Here is a 24,309-nt window from a genome sequence, read left to right as displayed (position 1 = left end):
CAATGCTTGTCACTTACAAAATACTTACCTACCTACTAAACTATTTGTAACTAAGATTTTTACTTCTATCATGTATTCATTATCAACTTAAACATTTTTGGTGTATTTTTCATACATTCCTAAAACCAAGAAGACGGGTGCGTTTGGATTTTGGAACCCTCGTAGCTTTAATTTTAAGTTTACGCGAAAATTCAAGAAAAGACAATCAAAAAGTGCAGCTATGCAACGGTACCTAATACGTAAATGACTTTGATTTTCTCAATGATTTGATTTGAAAAAAAATCCATACTAATATTATAAATGCGAAAGTGAGTCTGTCTGTCTGTCTGTTTGCTAGCTTTTCACGGCCCAACAGTTCAACTCATATTAATGAAATTTGGTACAGATTTGGGACGGACATATAGGCTACTTATTATACCGGAACATCAAAGAGTTCCCACGGGATTTTTCCAAAATCCAAAATTCACGCGGACGTAGTCGCGCCTGTCGCGGGCATCATCTAGTTAAATATCATGATGCAGATAGCAGAATATCGGCACTGATACCTCCCAGACAGTCTTATGAATCACTTTAATCTCTGCCAGGCAACCTTTACGTAATCACTGGTCTGCCACTGCCAGTGACGATATTTGTGATATGTAGATTGTAGGTAGATATGTTCACTCAGTACTGAAGCGACTGTTTATGCCATCTAGTAGCGACACTTTGCAGTTATCGAAACTATCACTGGCAGCAAGCGAGCCGTAGCTTAGTGGTCAGAGTGTCGTTCGCGATCCCAGAAGGTGCAGGTTCGATTTCTGCCGGTCCGCAATTTTTGATATGTATTTAAAATTACCTACCTACTTAACTGTAAGGTAGGTAAACTTCAGACATAATTTATGTATTCACATTGTATTCATATTTACATCAAGTAATTTTATTAAGTAGGTTTATCATGACTATGAGGTATGACCCAAGCAATCCAAGCATGCAATTTTTTGAAATAATTACTTACTAGCATGCCAAATTTCAGCCCGATCCGTCCAGTAGTTTGAGCTGTGCATTCATATAATATAACTTATAAGTCAGTCATGCCCAATTTCACCAACGACCCATAAGATTTAAGGGACCCCTAAGCATATTTAGGGGCCAGTTAGGGGATCGTTTCTGTTTCACCAGTTTTAAAGAGTCCCTTACATACTGGATTAAATTAAAAAGTGTCTATAGTAAAACCAACGATATTCGTGAATCAAAAGGGAAACGTAGGATTTTCCCAACATGCTGTACAAATTCGTTAAACCGGTATTTTTAGAGATCAACTCATTAACGTCTGCAGTTCGATGTACTTACCTACTTGGCGAATGAGAAACGAGTTGTCGCCTCCACTGATACTATGTTTTTAATGTTAGTATTGCTAAAATCGCGCTGCGGGGCGAGCGTGCGCTCTAATTAACGAATACTTATTATCGAACGTTTATTTCAAAACTTATAACAATAACATCTCATAATTTTCTCAAAAACTTTGAAAACACAAATAAACTTAGTTCTGATAACTCCCGTGTGTATTTTTGTTGTTTTTGCATTGTTGTGTGATAAAAATGTCTGAAAATCTAGTCAATAACAATGTGGGATCGCCGAAGGAGTCGCACAAGGTGCCGAAAGCTGTGGATCTGAATGATATCGAGCTGGTCTTTGGCACTCCCACCTCTCCCAAGAGAAGTCCTCAGCCAGATGTGCATCTCATCACAAATGAGAAGAAACATGGCAAAGACGCAGTAAGTATGTTTTGGTTGTCATAACTTTGGACTATGTTTTAAGTTAGTTTGTTAGGTGGGCTTTTCAGACCAGGGCGCGTTCCAAACCCTTGTAGTTTTAAGTTTATATCACCATCACACCATTATCTTAAAAATTTCACAAATTGACAATCAATTTGAGTTTTGAATGGTAGTAGAAATTATTCAAACTCCTCCAAGAAGAACAATAAGAGGAACAGTCTATTTACTAAAACTCTCTTTGTGAAAAAAAAGTGACAAGTCATATTGTCTTGCTGTGAGGTAAATAAATACTTTTAACGTTATAATGAAGCCTTTAACGGATACAATCTGAACTTCCAATGAGTCAGTTTAAATTCCTTTAGGTACAGCTCAATATAGTAAATATAGTAAATATAGTAAATAGGTACACTGCCTAGACATAGTTACGAGTATATTATTTATTGCATTGCGATAAAACATTCAACTTGTTTAACGTATAATAAAGAAGCATATATATAGAGTGAATATAGAGTGTTAACTAACTAACACTACATATTTGCCACAATTTATGTGATTTTTAGATAAATAAGTATAGGTAGAGCCGAGATTATTATACATATATGCGGAAAAGATTATATTTATTTATATCATTTACATAAAATATATACTTATATTTCACTTGCTTTAACGATGAAGGAAAATATCGTGAAGAAACCTGCACCCCTGAGAGTTCTCCATAATCTTCTCAAAGACGTACGAAGTCCAATCCTCACTTTAACAGTTTGGTAAATTTCATGGGCTATAAACACTTCTTTTTCTGAGAGGAGACCTGCGGTAGTGTAGTGGGCCGGTGCGTGATAATATGATAATATAGGTACATGTAACTGAGGCTAGAAGTGCTATTACAAAGGCTGCTTGGTCTAAGAATATGTGGCGCCTATAGAACAACCTCGTTGGAGGCCGTACAAGTAATAGCAGGCTATGTAGATAGCAATAGACCCTATAAAATAGAACAATAGAGCGGCTGGCTTTGGAACGTACGCGGCAATACAGTAAAGAAGATCTAAAAACTCCCAAAGAAGAAAGACAGAGAACGCTTAATGAATGGGAGGCAGAATAGAGAAGCAAAGGGAAAGGAGCTTGGACCTGAAAACTCATACCCAACCTTAAAGAATGGATAGATCGTAAACATGGGGAAGTCGATAGGTGGATTACGCAGGCCCTGACTGGTCACAGGGTGTTCAATACGTACTTACATGCTATTGGAAAAGCTATAAGCGAGTAGGGTTCATACTGCAGGGAAGAGGATACCCCGCAGCATGCTATATTTGAGTGCCGTGTTTTTCAACAGGAGAGAAACTTAGCAAATGGTGGAAAGGAAGATAAGCTAAATCCACAAAACCTGATACCCAGAATGTTGAAGAATGAAGAAGAATGGGGAAAGTACGCTAAGCTAGTCAAACAGATGATAAAAACGTGAGAAGATGACGAATGGAAGAGACAAAGACCCACGCTCTCTGAAAAAACAGCTGCCTTCCAGACTTAATGCTTCGTGTAATTCCGGGAAGCCGTGAGCGGAGATGACGAAGAGTGGAGGAGTGGAATCGGGCATGCCAGATGCAATCCATGAGGGATTTCCTCCTCCTCCAAAAAAAAAAGAAGTGCTATACCTACCTAGTTTTGTTTTCCTTAGCTGACTTACTTAAAAGATAAACAAGTCGCAGAAACCTTCTCGGAGAAACGCGTGAGCTTGAGCAACACAATTTGCGCGGCGCTTTGCGTTAGGGGTTTTACTTCTAACATGCTTTCATTGTCAGTTTGGGGTAATAAGGTCTTAGGCGTGGGCCGCGTATATGCCCTTACATTTATGTAAGTATTTCAGCAAGGCGCTATGCCTTTTAGGAAAAATAAAAGCTTTTTACATGTGCCATGTAGGTTCAAAAGATTTTAGAAATTGCACCTAGTAGCTAGTACCTAATTAAAAGAAAATTCGCGAGACTAATGTCGTGCAACAATTCGGTCTCATTAATGCACAGACGTACACACTTGCTGCGCAGTAATGTGGAAAACTTAGAAAGTCAATATTGTAACAAACACGGACTTATTGAATCGATTAGCTCATTGAATCGCTTGAAAACTTTCTGCTTAAATGATTTCACGCGGTCATACAATTTCAAAGAAGTTTTCTTTGCAGATTTCTATGAATGATTTAGAATATAAATTGCGTGTCCTTCTCACGCAACTCATACTGAAACTTCAGGGATAAAATCTGAAAACGAAATAAAGGAACGGACTTAAAAGAAAATTGATAAAGTAAACTGCTTGTGGTAGGTACCACTAGAAGATATACATAGATCAATTAAAAAAAAAAAAAGAATATTAGCCATGTTAAATGACTAATATTCCCCTTTCCTCTCCAACTAAGCGTCAGGCTTGTGCTAGGAGTAGGTACGACAATAGTGCAACGGGCGGGGTTTGAACCGTCGACCTTTCGGTTTTCAGTCCACTCCTTTACCCGTTGAGCTATTGAGGCTCTAGGTCATTGGTACTTATCTGTCAGTAATTAGTAACTTACGGCCGAAATTAAGGGACGATTTTCGACAAAATATAATGCTGCTAAGTAACTTTTCAATGGATTTCATTTCGGGCATTCTGCTTCTTCTAGTGCCTCTCCATTACTGAAGGTCAACAGTCAGTTGTTTAAACTCAGTTGTGTAAGTTGGTGAAGCCTCAATAGCTCAACCGGTAAAGGAGTGGACTGAAAACCGAAAGGTCGACGGTTCAAACCCCGCCCGTTGCACTATTGTCGTACCTATTCCTAGCACAAGCCTGACGCTTAGTTGGAGAGGATAGGAATATTAGTCATTTAACATGGCTAATATTCTTTAAAAAAAAAAAAAAACTTCTCCTTGTCCATGACTAGGCGGAATAGTTCTCCGACTGTTTTTTATGCCAGTCCATCCCTGATGCTACGTAGCCATGACTTCTTCCTTCTTCCCATCCCTCTTTTTCCAGCTATTTTATTTTGGGCATTAGAAACATTGTGATTTGTAAAAAAATGATTGTTTTTTGACCTACGAATATATTCTATATAACATCTATAAAAACATTGCTTAGTATTAACGACAGATAGTCTGGAGTCTGATCAATTTTATTTATAGATTTCACTCGTAAATCAATCAAACTAGATGATGTCAAGGTTCGATGTAACTACCTACTCACTCATAAGTGACTGAATAATTTTTTTTTAGCAACGATAACCGTGTAGGAGGATGAAATAATGGGATAAAGTCGTTCAATTGAGAACAAAAACCCATCCAGATATGGCGCTAAGCAAAGAGAGAGGCGGGGATATGAGTCAACTACAATGATTCAATGACTTCTTAATGACGAGACTGTTAGGATATCATTTAAATTAAGAGTAATTTAAAAATTTGAAATGAAGAAAATTTCACAATTGTGAAAGCTGTGGTAGCCTAGTGGTTAGGAAGTCCGCCTTCCAATCGGAGGTCGGGGGTTCGATCCCGGGTACGCACCTCTAACTGTTCGGAGTTATGTGCGTTTTTAAGTAATTAAAATATCACTTGCTTTAACGGTGAAGGAAAACATCGTGAGGAAACCTGCATGCCTGAGAGTTCTCCATTATGTTCTCAAAGGTGAGTGAAGTCTGACAATCCGCAGTTGGCCAGCGTGGTAGACTAAGGCCAAAACCCTTCTCAATCTGAGAGGAGACCTGTGCTCTGTAGTGAGCCGGTGATGGGTTGATCATGATGAACCAAATTTAACGTGTTGCAGATTTTTTCCTTTACCTACATGTGCTATACATAGATACCTACCTAACATGATTCTAGGTCAATGGGAAGTACTTACCCTATAGGTTTTGATTCCCTTGTCTTGACAGACACGACAGACAATATAACAGTGAACATGATAGGGAACATAAAATTCGATATTCCTAGAAATAACGCTAAAAACTACCGGGGTATTCGCTAGTAATGAGCGTTCGAAAATTTCACAATAAAGGCAAAACGAATTGTTCAAACTCAAAGTTCCGACCCGTGCGGTCGTTGCCCCCGCCCACTCGACTCACACTTGACGTGACATTGAACAACAGCCTTCATACTTCATACATTACCTCATACGTAATGATTTCATAAACAAAATAAGTATATCAAGCCTCATCTTAGCAGTATTGACTAGGTAATGCGTATCATAGAGCCTCAATAGCGCAACGTTTAAAAGAGCGGACTGAATTGCGAAAGGTTGGCGTACCTACTCCTAGGACAAGTTAGGCTCCTAGGGCTCCATTTTCATGTATGCGAGCCCCCCTTAAAAATATTTTTATTGTATCTATAATTCAATATTCGGTTTTGGTTCAACGTTCTACACCAAATACCAAAATTTCAGGTTTGTAACGGTTAATTTCATTTAAAATGAGCTAGACACCTGAAACAGGGACAGACAGACATCGTAGTGATATTAACACGGCTCTGTATTTACCCTTTGGGTACGGAACCCCAAAAAATAAAACTGAAGTTAATGATATTATGAAACTAATTCAACCAGGAATCGAATCCAAGAACATCTTGTTTGTAAGCGAGTTATTAAACATACCAGAAAAACATTTCAGACTAAAAATAATATAAGGAAAATCTTGAGAAAAAGAAAGATTTTCCGCGAAATAATGTAGGGGAAAGCAGGTAGGATTCGTACACTTTTTACTCTAGGTCATGTAAAAACAAAACTAATAAATATTTCAAAATAATTTCAACGCTGCTGGATTACCTAGTTATCTGGCTTTAATTATAGTGTAGTTCAGTGTTGATGCAAAGCGAGATGACAAAGCTATGATGAATTTCCCAAAAAATGGAAATCGTACGAAAGTACCCCACACGCGAGGTAGCTTCGTACATCGACTAGGGTACATTCGTACATAGTGGGGAGCCTTCGTACACAGGAATTAAAAAGGCTATTTTATATGAAATTAAACATTTATTGATATCAAAATTAACACAGAATCAACCTTAAACATAGTAATAATTAACAATATGGTGTTTACAAACAATTTGTTACAATTTAAGTCATTCATTAATCAACATTCTAATTTACCGTTATAGTAACTCGCGTTTCATCTCTTTAGCCTTCTGTTTTCTCTCTTGTTCTTCTTTTTTGCTCTTTCCTTTTCTATGAGTCTATTTTTTTCGGGATTATATGTTATATCCTTAATTTTTCTAATACTTTTCCTTTCTTTGTGTCTTTTTAGGTGCATTCTCATTCACTTTAGGCTAAGGTAAAAGGTTGCATAATTTCTGGCGTCATCATCCCACAGTTGATGTAGATGGTGATGGAGGTGGCAATCTTGATGATAGATCTTGTTGAGTAAGAGTTATTTCTTTGGGAGTTGAATTGGGATAGCGCCTATGTCAAAAATAAACGATTTCTTAGTACCTAATTATTATTATACAGAGGGTCTTCCAAATTTCGTGAAATCTACGTCCATTGTTAGTTTTAACCATTTTAAACTGATTCTAAAGTTGTCGATTTAAATATAAAGAGTACGTCAAATGTTTATGACGTCATATCTATGTATATCTTTTATAAAAGCTGCCATAGGTACTAAGCCAGCGTTTTGACGTTTGATAAGAAGTTGCTAATTTGACTTATAGCGCAGCTCACGACAGACATGAAACTTCGAAGAAAGAAAACATCGAGGTTTCACCCACACTGGCAGGCGTCAAATGTCGCCTATATTTGACGCTCGGTAGGCTATGAAACTACTAGGTATTTTTGATTTAACGACACCCCTAGCCCAATATTTAGCAGATGTCGATTTCAGGATCAAACCGAGAGTTTCTTCACTCTAGTTCTACTCTGCTAGTATAGGCACCACCACTATTTGTTGCATGTTATCATATGGGAGTGGTTTAGAATTGGAATCCCATAACCCAGTTAGTGCAAAAACGATCTGAACTCACGCGGGGTGCATTCGTAAAGTACGAATCCACCCCACTCCTAACTGTACGAAGGTACCCCAACCAAAAAAATCAAACAATAAATTTAAAATAAAAATAACGGTGAAGGTTATCCCAAAATTAATGTTTACACATGAATCTAAGGCACTTATCCAAAGACTATTATATGTTACTTTAACAATTTGAGCCAAGCATATTACGAATTAATGTCGTCAAAGATGAGTCGAAAAACTATTTTCGCGGTGTGAAAACACGTTTTGACTTATTCCAAAAAAACTGACTGTTGTACAGCCACTGCACTTAGCTGTGAGCCTATGAATATGAGCGGGCCTCACATATACAAAAACACAAACGCGTCACCATGTAGCATAGTGTAGATATGACTGTTGTACGAATGCTCCCTCTGTACGAATCCTACCTGCTTTCCCCTACAGTGTTTGAGACAGAAATTACTTTCAGTTTTTGGCAGTAGACGTAGTCTCATGACGTTACTAACTAAATATTAAAATAGTCGCGGTTTCTATATTGATCATTGATCAACAAGATTATTGTCTCACGATATCACCTTAAATGTTATAGTTTCGTCGGTTCCATCCGTGCACCTGTATGTCACAGGCTACACCCGATGTATTTTTCCCGAAACTTCAGCTGAGATGATATATTTATAACATATTGTACAGAGTTAGCTTGCATCCCGGGAAGGACATAGGCATATTTTTATCCCGGAAAATTAAAGAGTTCCCACGGGATTTTTAAAACCTATAAACCCACGCGGACGAAGTCGCGGGCATCATCTAGTAATTAATAATAATTTACTTGGGCCATTTTATTTATAATGATAAATGAGCTCATTTTAGTGTCCATGAACCATTTGAAAACTATAATTAGACTAGCTTGTGCTAGCGGCTTCGTCCGCGTCGACTACAGAAATTTCAAACCCCTGATTCACCCCCTTAGGGGTTGAATTTTCAAAAATCCTTTCTTAGCGGTTGCCTACGTCATAATAGCTATCTGCATGCCAAATTTTAGTCCGATCCGTCCAGTAGTTTGAGCTGTGCGTTGATAGATCAGTCAGTCAGTCAGTCACCTTTTCCTTTTATATATTTAGATTAGTACCTACACTACACATACCTAAACTCAGGTCCGTTAAGTAAGTAAATATGGTATCTAATTGAGATTTGTTTTTCTAGTTTTGAGCACAAATAATTGATTTGGTAAACGATCGTCCAAGGTTCAAATCATATATCAACGCGGCTATTTTAGCTCTGACTACCTATCTATGTTGTTTAGGTAAATGGCTAATTAGTTTGACCCTAATTTCGACTCGCCTTGACCTCGTCTCCGTTATCTTAAATACCTACTTATTTATCTACCTACTCTACCGTTGTGATCATCTGTCCTCGTCTGTCAAACCTTAATTAGTTTTTAGTTTAGTTTTAGTGTAAATACCTATTAGTTCGCTTAAACTATTAGCGAGTGTACGATGGGAAAGTCAATTGCGTTGGAATTTATTTCGTTGACCACACCGACTGTGCAGTAGTAATTTAAAAATGTTCTCCATCAAAATTGTAAGTTTGTATTATTTTTATTTACTTAATTATCTCCATCTCATAATAATTTTTGATGTTACGAAAGTTTTTCAAGATACTTTCTCGATTTTCATCAATTTTTCTTGAAAATAAAACAATTTCAATTTCAATTTCAATTTTCATTTATTGCATTTCCATAACTCATTACATCATATTAAGCATGTACCTTAAAGTATTATGGATACCCAGTTTGGGTGTCGCAATTTGGTCCTTAGACCTTGGTAGGGAGACCGATATTATTATTTATTTTTATGTTCGTCGTTTAGGAAATCATTTACGGCATAGTAGCCCTTTTCTAATAAAAAGTTTTTTAATATTTTGTTGAATTTATATTCATTGTTTATGTTACGAATTTTGTCTGGTAAATTATTATATATCTGTATAGACATTACGTAGGGACTCGAGGTATGCAGTACTAATTTTGATTGCGGAAGGTTTAATTTATTTGCATGTCTTTCGGGAAATCGACGGGATTTGATTTCTTTTTTTGTGTATAAGTGTATATTTCTTTTTACAAATACCTACAAATACAATAGTAAATTAGAGCGCTTGCTGCGTCAGCGAAATTTTTAAATGTGCCTGCATCTTGCATGCGTTTCATTATAGTAGGATAGTAATGAATTAAGAGCATAATATAGAGATTTTCTAGGTTCCGTATCTCCAGAGAAAAAAAGAAATCCTTAGGACCATTCCGTTGTCTGTTTGTCTGTCTGTACACCAAGCGATTTAGCGTTCCGGTACGATGTAATGGAATTAAAAAAACTGCACATCTAGAATAAGGATATCTAACATAAATACTGCCATACTCCTTTCAGGTTAGCCTGCTTCCACCTTAGACTGCATTATCACTTACCACCAGGTGAGATAGCAGTCTAGGGCTAGCTTGTATTTGAATAAAAAAGAATAATAAAATACCGGTTTCCACCTGGGTAATTTCACTGGAAAATTAAACTCGGTATAATTTATGGTGTTTAACGAGCGTATTAAAAATTATGTCGTTAAAACCTGACATCTAGATAAGCTATTACAACTTCCCACTATTTATAAAGCCATGTAATTACAATGAAGTGGTTGGTATTTTGCATTAAATTACTTTGCATAGGTAGGTACCTGACCTGAAATGGGGGTTTCCTGACTAGGTACTTAATATGACTAAAGCACAGAATATATAATAGTACTAACGTAACTAAAGGTAGACTGAGCAAAGCACTCCTAAGGCGCGATCGGGTATTTTTGTACTTGAATTTGCTGCAACCAAGTTTTCACTTCGCATTCTTAAACCATTTAGTATTGTAAAGCTTTTCAAATTATCATTGGTAATAATGTATCTGTGGAGAAAGCTATCAGCTATGATTGGAGTTTCTCTACGTGACCAAATCTGAAATGAGGAGATCCGTAGGAGAACTAGAGTAACCGACATAGGTACGAGTAGCTCAACGGGTTGTGAAGCTGATGTTGCGATGGGCAGGGCACATAGTTCGAAAAATCGATAGAAACTGGATCTTCCAACGCTGCACTGGAAAGTTCAGCGTTGGAAGACCCTCGACTAGCTGAACCTGAGGCCTATGTGCAGCTTGGACGTCTGTCGTTTGTTGTGACGAAGATAACTCAGCCTAACGTGGAAGATAACGTCTGCCTAGAAGGTGCCTAATACCTCTTCTATCACATAATAATTACAAAGTATATAACTAATATATATTTACGTGATTTGTGATAATCAACTTTACTTTGTTTTGATATTAAAAGAAAATCTAAATTATTTAGATAGGGTGATCACTTGTTCGTCAGGTAAGGTTCAAAGTGCATTTAGTTTATTGACAAACAATATGAATGACTAAACTTTTGTTCGCAAAAAAGTAAATAAAATTTCTCACAATTAAAATATTTAGTGCAAGCTGCCAGGGTTTTCCCTAACCAGAGCAGTGAGTCAGTGGTATGATATCTGTCAGCTGTGGAGTGATGACGAACGGACGGGACGTTGGTCTTTAGGTATATGTAGATTCGACATACGTGGGAAGAACAGTCCCGTGGGGAGTTTTATGCCACAAAGAGATTAGGTATAGGTAGGTACTAGGTAGCTATAGATTCGGCAGATGTGGGAAGAAAAAAATTGTATCATAAAAAAGTCCCTACGAAACTGGACTTCTTTATGACACAGATTTTAAGTACCTAACTTAGTAAATAATAGTTCTGCCGTACCTACCCTGCCAAGTTAGTCCGTCAAACCTGGTTAAACTGCATCACCTGATGAGATTGCGGTCAAGGGCTAATTTGTAATGGAATTTAAAAAAAAGGATAATTTAAAAATAACATCCAACATCTTCTCAACCCGTCGCCGGTCCACTACAAAGAACGGGTTTCTTCCCAAAATGAGAAGGGCTTGGCCACGCCGCGCTGACAATTGTGGGTTGGCGCACTTCTCACACTTTTTGAAATCATTACAATACAATATGTTAGCCTTTGACTGCAATCTCACCTGGTAAGTGATGATGTAGACTAAGATGGAAGCGGGCTAATATAGTACGCGGGGCTTTCATCGGAGAGGCAACGCCCGCACAGCCCATGCGGACGAGCGTGGGTGACGTGCGGGTGTACGCGGAGTGTCCCCCCGCCTCATACCCCTATTGCCATCTCAACCTGTCACGGACTATCATATATCTATAATATTCAAAAATCGTATTTATACGCTTTGTGCGGGCTGAAAAAGATGCAGGTGTAAACCGCTGTTGAGTTTTTTTGAAAACTTTTTAAATTACTTTTCATTTGTTGCAGCATTCACTCAACAACAACAACACCAAGCATGTCGACAGCGACACGGAGGCGACGCCCTCCTCCCAGCCTCTCCTGGAGCCTGACAAAGGACGGAACAGACCACCTCTCGCTGGTAAATGCCTTATCCAACCTAAACTTTCTTTTATCTCGTTGCATATGTAGCTGTATAAGTAGGTACTTACTTACTTTTGTTGTGCCAGATCTTTTTTCCACGCACAGGTAAATTGTAAAACTCCTTCGGCGGAGTTCCCACTGGATTTTAACGGATTATTCAAGAGGTGGATCAACGAATTCCTGAAAGGTCAGCAACGCATTGGCGGTTCCTCTTATGAAAATGGCGGCAGTAAACGCTTGGCATTATAATTGTGACCCGCCTCCTGCTTTTCTAGCTATTTATTATATTGAAAACTAATCATTTTTTTATTGATTAATAGAGCAGTCTTGAACAACGCATTTGCCAAGAATACCTTTATACCATAGCCTTGTTTTGAAAATTCTCCTACCTACTTGAAGACTGAAATATAGACGATCATAATACTCTCATGTAAATTTGAAAGCTTTTGGCAGAGTGCAGATTTCGTATCTTTGAGAACATTATAGAGAACTCTCAGGCATGTGGGTTTTCTCGCAATGTTATCTTTCACCGATAAAGCAGGGGATATTTCCGAAAATTAATAGAGGTGCGTGCCCGGGATCAAACCCCTGAACAATAGGCAACGTCTTAACCACTACGCTATCACCGTTTTTTTACATAGCATAATTAGTAGAATAATAAATTCTATACAATTTTATTATTTCCAGGTCCCGAAATAGATGACCTGGACGATGAGCACCACCCCGAGCTCACTCCCTACCCCGGCATCGACGACGGCCTGCTGGAGCCCAACGGCAAGACCCCCGGGCTCGATGGAGGTAAGTCATTATCTCGCCTGGTGGTAACTGATGATGGAGTCTAAGATAGAAGTGAGCTTGCAAGGGTATAGCAGTTTTGATAAACCCTTACCGGTTGCTACACGGTATCTTACCGAAACGCTAAATCGCTTGGCGGCAAAGCTTTATCGGTAGGATGATTGATATAACTAACCACGGCCGTAGCCTCCCACCCGACAAAACCAAATAAAATTTAGAAATCATAAATTCCCAAATTGCCCCTGCTGGTAATTGAACTCTGGACCTCCCACTTATTCCACAGTACTCATCACTGCGCCAGGGAAGTCGTCAAAATTTTACTTCATTCGCGCGTAAACATTACAAGCACTAATTTTTCTTGAGACTTGAGAGGAGAAACATCCTCACATAAGTAATAATACTGTATGTCAGCTTGTCCGACTTCATTGGAAATGTAGCCCAGCGGCATTCGGACTATAACCTTCCTTTCTCCACTCAACTACCTAGTACCTACCTACTTATATACCGGTTTCAGATTTCATCTGAAAAATGGTCGTCTACTTACTCTTTTGTCTCTCCAATTCGTCCAGTGGATATTCTTTTCCTTAAGGTATGATTCCGAACCACGCTGCACGCAGCAGCGCTGCCGCAACAGTGCTGTCACCAGCTGTCACAGTCCTGTCGCGGCACTACTGGTTCCCATACAATCTCTATAAGCTTATATGACATTACATTCCGAGCTAGACAGCAATGTTCCGCTACATTGCAGCTGCGACATTGCTGCCTAGCCATAGGTGACAGCACTGTTGCGGCAGCGCTGCTGCGTGCAGCGTGGTTCGGGATCATACCTTTACTCTGCAACATTTCCGCATTCCACAACTTCTTAATATTTCAAAAAGTACGACAATATATTTTTTTTAAAAAACCGACCGACCGCAACCGGCACCGACCCCAAAAAATATTATTATGGAACTATATTAACTCTTGTATACATAATATATTCGGTAATAAATTAAATTATTTTTCAATTTTTAGTGTTTGTGTATCGAAGTCGGTTTTTATTTTTTTTGTAAAATTTTTTTATTTCACAATTTTTAGTGGCCCCATGGAATTATGCTATGACTGGTTAAAAATCTACTGTTTACTAAGCTATTACACTGATCGCGAGCAATTTACTCTTATCCGTTGAGGAGTTCCAGTATCTATCTTCGAAGATGTTCATCAGATCTTCACCAAATTTAAATGGGACCAACTTTGAAGTATACCCTTTCAAACAAAAAAAGAATTTTCAAAATCGGTCCAGGCGTCTTCGAGTAATCGGGGAACATACATAAAAAAAAAAAAAAAAAAAAAAAGATTCCGACGAATTGAGAACCTCCTCCTTTTTTTGAAGTCGGTTATGACAAGCTTTTAAAACCTGTTTGGGAAAAACCGCATTTGAATGAGAAGTTACACCACGAGTTATAACATCAAAATATGAACTCCTACGCCCTACAATTGACGCGACATTTATTAGATCAATGGGTTTTTATCAGTAAAACAGGTTTTGAACTTAACCAGATCAATATCAATATTAAACACGGTTAACTGGTTTCTTATATCGGTGACGTATATGGCGAGGCATGCGTTAGGCAGGTATTTGGAATTGGGTTTGGATGTTGTCTAAGGGGGAAATACCTACTTATCTACGCTCCTTCCATCCATGTTGGTAACCAAGGACTATCTATGTGGAGTATACATAGAAGTCATTGTTGGTAACTATTTGTTGTAAGTCTGGTAAGACTATTCTAGGACTTTTATAAAACTTTTCAAGACAAGAGAAGTTTATCTAGCGCGATCCTAGCGCTCTCCATACAAACGAAGTTTGGTTTTAATGAATATTATAACCAAATATACTTAAACTAGCTTATGCCCGCGACTTCGTCCGCGTGGACTACACAAATTTTAAACACCTATTTTATCCCTTAAGGGGTTGCATTTTGAAAAATCCTTTCTTAGCGGATGCCTACGTCATAATAGCTATCTGCATGCCAAATTTCAACGCGATCCGTCCAGTAGTTTGAGCTGTGCGTTGATAGATCAGTCAGTCAGTCAGTCACCTTTTCCTTTTATATATAGATTAAATTTTGTTCACAAGTTCTAGATTCAAATGTCCCGGTCCGTGGTACCTATAGTCAGATTTCCGTAAGAATTGTGGTCTTGTATTTATTCATACGGTGCATCCACGCCGCAGTTAACAGTTGTGGAGCAACGTTTCCAAATGTTACTCAGCAACATCAGGCAACAAAAACTTATATGTTGCCACAAAAGTTACATATTGTTACCTAATGTTACCGTGTTGTACAATGTTGCTCCACAAAAGATAACTGCGGTGTGGATGCACCGATAGACGACTGCGTAACATAGTGTTGCCTATATAATATACTAGCTTATGCTGGAGAGTTCGTCTACGTGAACTACGAAAACTTCAATCCCCTATTTTAACCTCTTGAATTATAGCTATAATAGCTATATCTGCATGCCAGCCCGATCCATCCAGTATAGTTTGAGCTGTGCGTTGATAGATCAGTCCGTCAGTCAGCTTTTCCTTTTATATAGGTAATAGATGTGTTCATCAGTCTTTATATTATGATTGTTTGTTCCATAGTGGCGCTCTAGAGACTAAGCGCGTGGACCGATTTAAATGATCCTTAGGTATAGAAGCAGGCGTTACTTTGCGGAAATCCATGATATACAATGAACCAAAAGCTTAATTGAAACAGGTCGAATCTGTACGGTGCAACATGTAGCATGCGACATGCACCGCCCGCCCTCCCACTGCTAAACATGCAGGGAAATGTAGCCACCACGCAAGCAATATGCACCACCACCACACAAATCCCAAAACGCACTCGACACTCGTTTCGCGCCGACACCGGAGCATCCTCAGGAGGTCTACATTTCCATCTATTGCTTGCCTGGTGGCTGCTTTCCCTGCATGTTTAGCAGTGGGAGGGCGGGTGGTGCATGTCGCATGTTGCACGTTGCACTAAACAGATTCGACCTGTTTCAGTGGATTATTATAGCCAATTAAGCTTTTCGTTCATTGTATATCCTCTGCAGGGTTAGCATGGGCGGGGATATAATTTTCTCCCCGGGGAAAGGATAAAATCTTTATCCCCTCCGACAGCTTTATCCACTCTCCGAGCATGGGCTCACGGGTGGATATAATTATCCACAGTGAATAAAACGGGGGACTTTTCGGTTTTTGGATCTTTTCCTTTACCTTTATTGGGTTAATGGTAATTGGTATTTGGGACCTATGTTGGGTTTATGTTGGGGTTCCCAACCATATTCCAAACATAACCCAAACACAACCCAAACATAACACAAACACAACCCAAACATAACCCAAACACAACCCAAACATAACCTAAACCCAACAGGTACCGCGAGACATGTTTTGATTTTTTAAGTTCTATGAGAATAAACTTAAACCCACGTCTAATGTCGAGGATAAAATTGTCCCCGAATTAGGGATAAACTTCTCCTCTCCCCTGTTGCCGTGCTTTGGAGGTGGACAAGTAAATTTTATCCCTCGTCAGTGGATATAATTGGGGGATAAATTTTTTTTCTCCTGCCCATGCTAGGGGGGCAGGTAGGTATACCAGCAGATTTGTCTCAATCTTCCAAGTGGCACTAATTCCGCATTATGTTTTTCGCCCGCAGTCGCGTCTTCGTGATAAGAGACATTGAAGATAAGACCTGACGCATGACAATAAAAGATGCACAAAAATAAACCGACAAGTAATTGCGTGATAACTTATCAATGTTTGTTACCAAAACAAATATAAAATCACAATGCCACATCCCGTGTGATTTGTGACTGCGGTTAACCCTGTAGGTAACTACCTACTTGGGCTGATAATGTTGGTCCAGTTTAACTTTGTCATACTTTGATAACCTATTTATTGTTTTGCGGTGCATCAATGTAGGCGAAGGTGAATAGTAAAACTCAGCGGATGTCATTCCATATTTACCTAAAGTCTTCGAAATTTTCGCTGTTCATTAATAATGCTAGAGAAGCTGTTATAACCTTGTTGTTAAGAGTTGTATTTGGAGGTCCCGGGTTCAATACCAGGCACGCACCTCTATTTTTCGCGGTTAACAGTTAACATCGTAAAGAAATCTGTATGCCTGAAAATTCTCCATGATGTTCTCAAAGGTAACTATGTGAAGTTTCAGTCAGACTTTACACTGTTACTAAGTTAGAGGTGAGTGCCGGGATCGAATCCTAGACCTCCGTACAATAGGCCGACATCTTAGCCACTATATTATCTCCACTTTCTATGCCATATGCGTAATGCTATGTATTGTCTTCAGGCGAGGAGAAGCACGAGGACGACGGCTCCCGCGGCACGGACCCCGCGCGGGAGGACGGCGGCGGAGGCACAGAAGACGGTAAATGGCCCTGGTCGTCCACCGACGAGACGGACGGATACCCAGGCTACGGTGATTGGTCTCTTGCACATATAACACTGGCGAACCTACCCAAATTACCCCCCAGAGATCTACGATAGAGATGTCTATGCAAATGCCATACTCTTCTATTAGCTATAGCACTTTTGGCTAGTCTAGGTACCTACACCACCCAACCTACGTCTATTGTTGTGATTTGTCAAACTTTATCGCAAGAGATTTGATACAGCTACTTTTAACAGAGGACTCTCTGTCATTCGTATCATACAAACGTAGTTTGGTTCTCATTTGATTAATTAAAAATCAAACTCAATCTAATTCTGTAGACACGTTCTAGAAACTAATATAATATGCCTATGTAAAAAAATAACTAAGTAAGTACCTACCATATACCTACTTACAGTACCTTTAGAATGACATTTCGGCTTTATAGAGCGTTGTCTCTGTTACTCATACCTACCTATATGACGTTTTGTCGGTCTTAACGACAGAGACAATGCTCTAAAAATCCGCTATCTCCTTCTAAAGGTCGATGTACATTATTTTCTGCCGCGTACTGTTTAAGTAAATTCTTGAGACCGTGTAACTTTTAAACTAATTATTTTAACGGATATCTGGCAAACCACAAACTTAGATATTAGTTCCTAGAACGTATTTACAAAATTTCATTGAGTTTGGTTGGTTAGTATTCAAATGAGAGCCGAACTTAGTACGTTTGTTGGTAACCCCTCTTAAATATCAGAGTTAAGCTTACGAATTAAGCTAGTCCACGCGAAGGAAGTCGCGAGCATAAGCTAGTAATACTAACAGCACCTACGCACCGCACTCATCTTATAGGAATACATATTATAGGTACCTGCTTTATATTATTTATCATCATTATTTATTTACTAAGTAGGTAGGTATAATAAAACTAAAACATGCTTGTCTTCGGTAGACGGCATTAATTCATTATTGTACCTGCTATCTACTTCTTGGTAATTTATTATGTACATAATATTAAAGTATATTAATTATAACTCTATATGGAATGGATGCATGCTGCATGTCTGGTGTTGTAATTGCAATGCACCTAATGAGGAAACAAACACTTGCAGCCCATACAATCAATTAGTAGCTATACAGAGTGTAACCAGAACGCTGGCAAAAACAAAGACAGGTTTATAGTACCTACTGATGATTACTGATATTATGATACCACAAAAAAATGTGATAATAATATTAAAAAAAACCTATAATTTTGTAAAAATTACGATGCCTATATTGAAAATAAAACATCTGACTGACGCTAGAGGTCAACGAACGTTGCGTAAGTAGGCCACTCGAAGTCAATGTAGCGTCGTAGGTGGGGCTTTGACCCGTGTTTTGCACGCTATACATTGCGGGTTTGATAAATACTAAATCACTAAAACAACAAAATGAGGCAAATGGTTATTGGTATGGGATTGTGTTTAGGTAGTATAACATAACGCTAAGTTTTTGCTAGCGTTCTGGTTACAACCTGCAGGTAGGTATATCAGATAATATAAAAGCTGGAAACACACTAATTTTCACTAAATAGAGCCTGTCCATATTATTACGGTGTACAAAACTATGGAGCTCGTCTTAGCTCCAAACGCCAAAATAGAAAATAGATTTTTAAAAATAGAGCAATATCCCACGACCGGCAGACGTTACTATTTTCCGAGAAACAAAATGTGCAGGATAGAATACCTACTAGTGTGTGTGTAGGGTGTACTAATAACGTACCTACACATTAAATTATCTGCTTGCTTGTGCGACGAAATTGGCTGCTAAAGGTGCCTGTCAACGTAAAAAACGTTAGGTACTCACATAGTGCTGATTTTTATGTATGTTTTACAGAATATATGTATTGTTAAATAATATATAGTTGCCAGAAACTTCCCGTGGGCGGCGTTAGCTTTACATATTGAATCTATTATTTATTATTTCGGTCATATAAGTCTATCTTAACAAACAAGCCCTTTGGAATGTTATTGTTAATGAATAACAAACGATACAGTTACCTATGCATATCTAAGTATCTGATTCGTATCTGCATGTGCACTGCATGAATATTTTATAAGTTATTGTATCAACTCTGGTGTTGGCTCAAATCTTATCTATTTATCAGGCTCTTTTTGTAGATACGTAGAGTTAATTACTGATCTAACTGTTTCATCAGCTAATAGGTATTTACCTACAAAACAATAAATAAGTTCAAGAACTACCAACAACGAAAGTTATTGGCGAGATTACAGAGACGTTTTAGTATTTTAGTACCTAACCGTGGTCCTGAGACGTTAGTCGAATAAAATTACTTATTTATAATTTTATGATTAAGTCATCTTTTGTATTTAAAATATGTTATGTTATTTATTATTTACATTTATTTAAAGTGAGTTGACCTTCAGTTAGGACTTTAACTAAAGGTATTTATCGAGTCTCTACTTTTATATGGGGCGGCCCATATAAAAGTAGTTTGGTTCTTATTTGAATCAAACTCGATTATTGAACCAATCAAACTCGATAGGTATATTTTTTTTGTAGACACGTTCTATTTAAACTAATAGGTATATTCTATGACTGTGGTTTGCCAGATATCCGTTGAAATAACTACTTTTAAAGTTACACGGGCTTAAGCATTTGTATGTGAATTCCTGAGATGTAACTTTGAACTGAATATTTTAGCGGAAATTTGGAAAACCACAGACATAGGTACATATTGGTTCCTAGAACGTATCTCCACATTGTTTGATTGGTTAGTTAGTATGCAGCCAAACTACGTGTGTTTGGAGCGCAATACGAATAATCTCCTCTTAAAATAGCTGTTAGGTTAAGTACCCACCTATGTTATTAACCGTAGGTAAATTGTTATTATAATTTAATGTGTAAATATTTTAATATTCTTTTGTTCGTAGATGGATTCAGCGGCCTCGGCCCAAGATTCGGAGTCGATGACAGACCTGGCTCGCCGATGATACCAGGGGTAAAGATACAAAAATACTTGCACTTTTATACATACGAATAAGTATAAAATATATTAATTAGGAAAACACAAAAGAAAAAGTTCCCTATACAAACGGGTACAGTGCGACAAGGCTATCTTGGCGCGTGGCGAAAATCGGAACTAACGTTGCTATCAAGTCTCATCTTTGTACTTGTTTGAATATTCTAAGCCTTTTCAAGCTTTTTTCTCCAACAGCGCCCCCCTGTCAATGTCATTCAAGGGCCAAAAGGGCCTTGTCGCACTGTATGGGTATCGCGGCACCTCTAATACTAGGTACCTCAAGCAGAAGGAGCGCCGGAATAAACTGTGTCATATGTGGCACAACCCAAAAAAAGTTCCCAACTCAGCATAAATGCTGCACGCCTTGCACATACCTACACAAAAACATACAACGCTGGTTTTCATTCGGCTGGGTGAATTAGATGGATACAAACTTTTAAACATAAGTATTTAGTAAAATGCGCATGGATAATGGATTAATAATTGTTAATCAACATTGTTTTGTACAGTCGATCCCAGACGTGAACACGTACCAGCAGAAAAAGAACCTCGCACAGGGCATGATGGACCTCGCACTGCTCTCAGCTAACGCGAACCAGCTGCGCTACGTGCTGGAGTCGTCCAACGCACACCCCTACTACTACCCCAGCCTCACCTTCATCTCGCTCAGCATCATATTCCAGGTCGGAAACCCGCTGAGTGCCTATTGTAAATTATTGTACTAGATATGAAAAATTTCGCGCTCGCTACGCTTGCATCGTTTTGTGTCAGTCTTTATTTTGCGATCCACTTATTAAAATATGTATACCTATTAGGTACGTTGCTTTGTAACAGTTCATTTTGAAAAAATTGAATATTTATGCATGTATTTTGCGTTCGCTACATAACTTGTAACTTATATAAATATTCATTGTTCGTGTTCCAGATAGCAGTGGGCATAGGTCTCATAATGAACAGCCGGTACAACGTCAAAGACGACAAGGACATCTGCAAAGCGGACAAGATCAACAACATGACCGTGCTAGGCGTGTTCCTCGTCACCATCATCAACGTGTTCATCACCTCCTTCAGCGTGGCCACGCCCAACGTTCCTATAGCACCTGGGGGACAGATTATACAGCAAGCGGGCTAGAGCAGCACAGCGGAAAACATGACCATGCTAGGAGTGTTCCTCGTCACCATCATCAACGTGTTCATCACCTCCTTCAGCGTGGCCACGCCCAACGTTCCTATAGCACCTGGGGGACAGATTATACAGCATGCGGGCTAGAGCAGCACAGCGGAAAATATGACCATGCTAGGAGTGTTCCTCGTCACCATCATCAACGTGTTCATCACCTCCTTCAGCGTGGCCACGCCCAACGTTCCTATAGCACCTGGGGGACAGATTATACAGCAAGCGGGCTAGAGCAGCACAGCGGAAAATATGACCATGCTAGGAGTGTTCCTCGTTACCATCATCAACGTGTTCATCACCTCCTTCAGCGTGGCCACGCCCAACGTTCCTATAGCACCTGGGGGACAGATTATACAGCAAGCGGGCTAGAGCAGCACAGCGGAAAATATGACCATGCTAGGAGTGTTCCTCGTCACCATCATCAACGTGTTCATCACCTCCTTCAGCGTGGCCACGCCCAACGTTCCTATAGCACCTGGGGGACAGATTATACAGCAAGCGGGCTAGAGCAGCACAGCGGAAAATATGACCATGCTAGGAGTGTTCCTCGTCACCATCATCAACGTGTTCATCACCTCCTTCAGCGTGGCCACGCCCAACGTTCCTATAGCACCTGGGGGACAGATTATACAGCAAGCGGGCTAGAGCAGCACAGCGGAAAATATGACCATGCTAGGAGTGTTCCTCGTTACCATCATCAACGTGTTCATCACCTCCTTCAGCGTGGCCACGCCCAACGTTCCTATAGCACCTGAGGGATAGATTGTACAAGAAAAGGGCTAGAATATTAAAGCGTGCGTCACGGCGTTAAAAATGTTGGCAGGTACATAGTTATATCAACCCATCGCTGGCCCACTATTGAGCACGGGTCTCCTCTCAGTATGAGAAGGCTATAGGCCGTAGTCTGCCACGCTGGCCCACTGAAGATTGGCAGATTGTTGTAAACACACACCTTTGAGAACATTATGAAGAACAGCTCTCAGGCATGCGGATTTGCTCACGATGTTTTCCTTCACCTTATAAAATTGCTATAGTATAAGTGATATTTAATTGCTTAAAACGCACAGAACTTCGAAAAGTTTGAGGTGCGTACCCGGAATCAGACGCCCAACCTCCCGAAAAAAAGGCCTATGTCCTATACGACAAGCATGGCCTTCTTCTTCAAGTTGCATGGTCACCGTGGCACTAATGTCACAAAAGACAGGCTGAGATCTATAGAGTGCACTTTGACTTAGCTCAGACTCAAGATTAAGTTAAAACGAGACAGATTTATGTCTCATTTTAACTCTGTCTTAAGTCTAAGCTAAGTCAGAGTGCGCTCTATAAATCTCACTCATATATATATACCACACCATAGACCATGTTGGTAAACATTTTAATAAATCAAAAAATTAATAGGTCTGAAACCGTAAATCGTTGTACAACTTGTGCTGATAAACTATTTATTGAAATGAGGATTAGTTTCTTTTTTGCCACGAGTTATATAGCTATACATGCTTGATGTTGTAAATAATGAAGCTTTAAAGTTTATTAAAATATAAACTGTCATTGGTTCCTTGTGATATTACCAATGTGTCTTTTTGTACAGAGATTTTTATTAGATTAGTAATTGCTCAAAGCTAATAAGTTATAACCTAATTATTAATAAGACATGTCTTAAGCGCGCATTTACTATTTAGGCTAAGATTATTCTAAGATGTATTTATAGAATCTCATTAAGAATCTACATACGTAAAGTGATCCTTTTCAAGAAATATTTAAATCGAATTTTGTAATTTTTTTATCAATAGAAATAAATTAAATTATGATATGTATATACTGAGCTCAAGTGTTTCATTTATATTTTATACAGAACAAACATGTACAGTAGGTACGCTGCCGAAAGTGATGAACATTGGCTTTTAGAATGACATTTCATATTTGTAGAGCGTCGTCTCTGTCACTCATACCCATATGACGCTTTGTCGGTCTCAACGACCGAGACAATGCTCTACAAATCTGCTGTCGCCTTCTAAAGATCGATGTTCATCACTTTTGGCCACGTACTGTACCTACAAAATGGTCAACAAATTATCAAACTGACCACTAGGAAGGAAACACTGCACCTGACTCATAGGCGGCTATTTAACTGATTTAACTGTCGGTCATTGAACCGCTCGTGCATTACCTTAAAAAAACCGGTCAAGTGCGAGTCAGGCTCGCGCACCGAGGGTTCCGTACTAGTCGTATTTTTTCGACATTTTGCATACCCCACTTGATATAGTAAATCTTACTTCGAAAATTGAAAGTACTATTAGTTTATTACCAAAATTTAATTTTTTTTGTGTGATGTAACTCTTAATTCACGGTTTTCAGATTTATCCTCTTATGTCTGCTATAAGACCTACCTACCTGTCAAATTTCATGCTTCTTAGTCAACGGGAAGTACCCTGTAGGTTTCTTGATAGACCGGCAGACAGACAGACAGACAACAAAGTGATCCTATAAGGGTTCCGTTTTTCCTTTTGAGGTACGGAACCCTAAAAACAAATAAAACAACTGTTTTCAGAATCCAAATGTATTGCATACAAAACAAAACTAATAAAATTGTCAGACGGCAATTTCAAAACCTTCTATTCATCAATAGTGTTCAAAGAGCGAGCCCGCTGACGGCTGGCCAACTGTAGGTATAATACAAAACCGCACGCGTCTCCGTTCTAGCTCACAAATT

General features: G+C 38.9%; 1 protein-coding gene across 3 annotated transcripts; it reads left to right on the top strand.

Annotated features, from left to right (window-relative positions):
* The first annotated feature begins 1,403 nt into the window (after positions 1–1,403).
* LOC117989606 (ninjurin-A-like) lies at positions 1,404–23,421 on the top strand. Of its 3 annotated transcripts, none has more exons than XM_034976974.2 (7): positions 1,404–1,754; positions 12,067–12,178; positions 12,868–12,978; positions 17,317–17,394; positions 20,334–20,401; positions 20,932–21,105; positions 21,348–23,421. In XM_034976974.2, the coding sequence occupies exons 1-7, from the start codon at positions 1,578–1,580 to the stop codon at positions 21,552–21,554; spliced, it is 927 nt and encodes a 308-aa protein (XP_034832865.1). In that variant the 5' UTR covers positions 1,404–1,577; the 3' UTR covers positions 21,555–23,421. The 3 variants fall into 3 exon arrangements, with proteins under 3 accessions (XP_034832865.1, XP_034832864.1, XP_034832866.1); XM_034976973.2 differs by having other exon boundaries at positions 17,317–17,445; XM_034976975.2 differs by lacking the exon at positions 17,317–17,394.
* Positions 23,422–24,309: the final 888 nt, after the last annotated feature.

The sequence above is a fragment of the Maniola hyperantus genome, chromosome 16 (genome assembly GCF_902806685.2).
Source record: "Maniola hyperantus chromosome 16, iAphHyp1.2, whole genome shotgun sequence".
NCBI lineage: Eukaryota > Metazoa > Arthropoda > Insecta > Lepidoptera > Nymphalidae > Maniola > Maniola hyperantus.
Note: the sequence above shows the minus strand (reverse complement) of the source record. Positions and strands in the feature narration are given on the sequence as shown.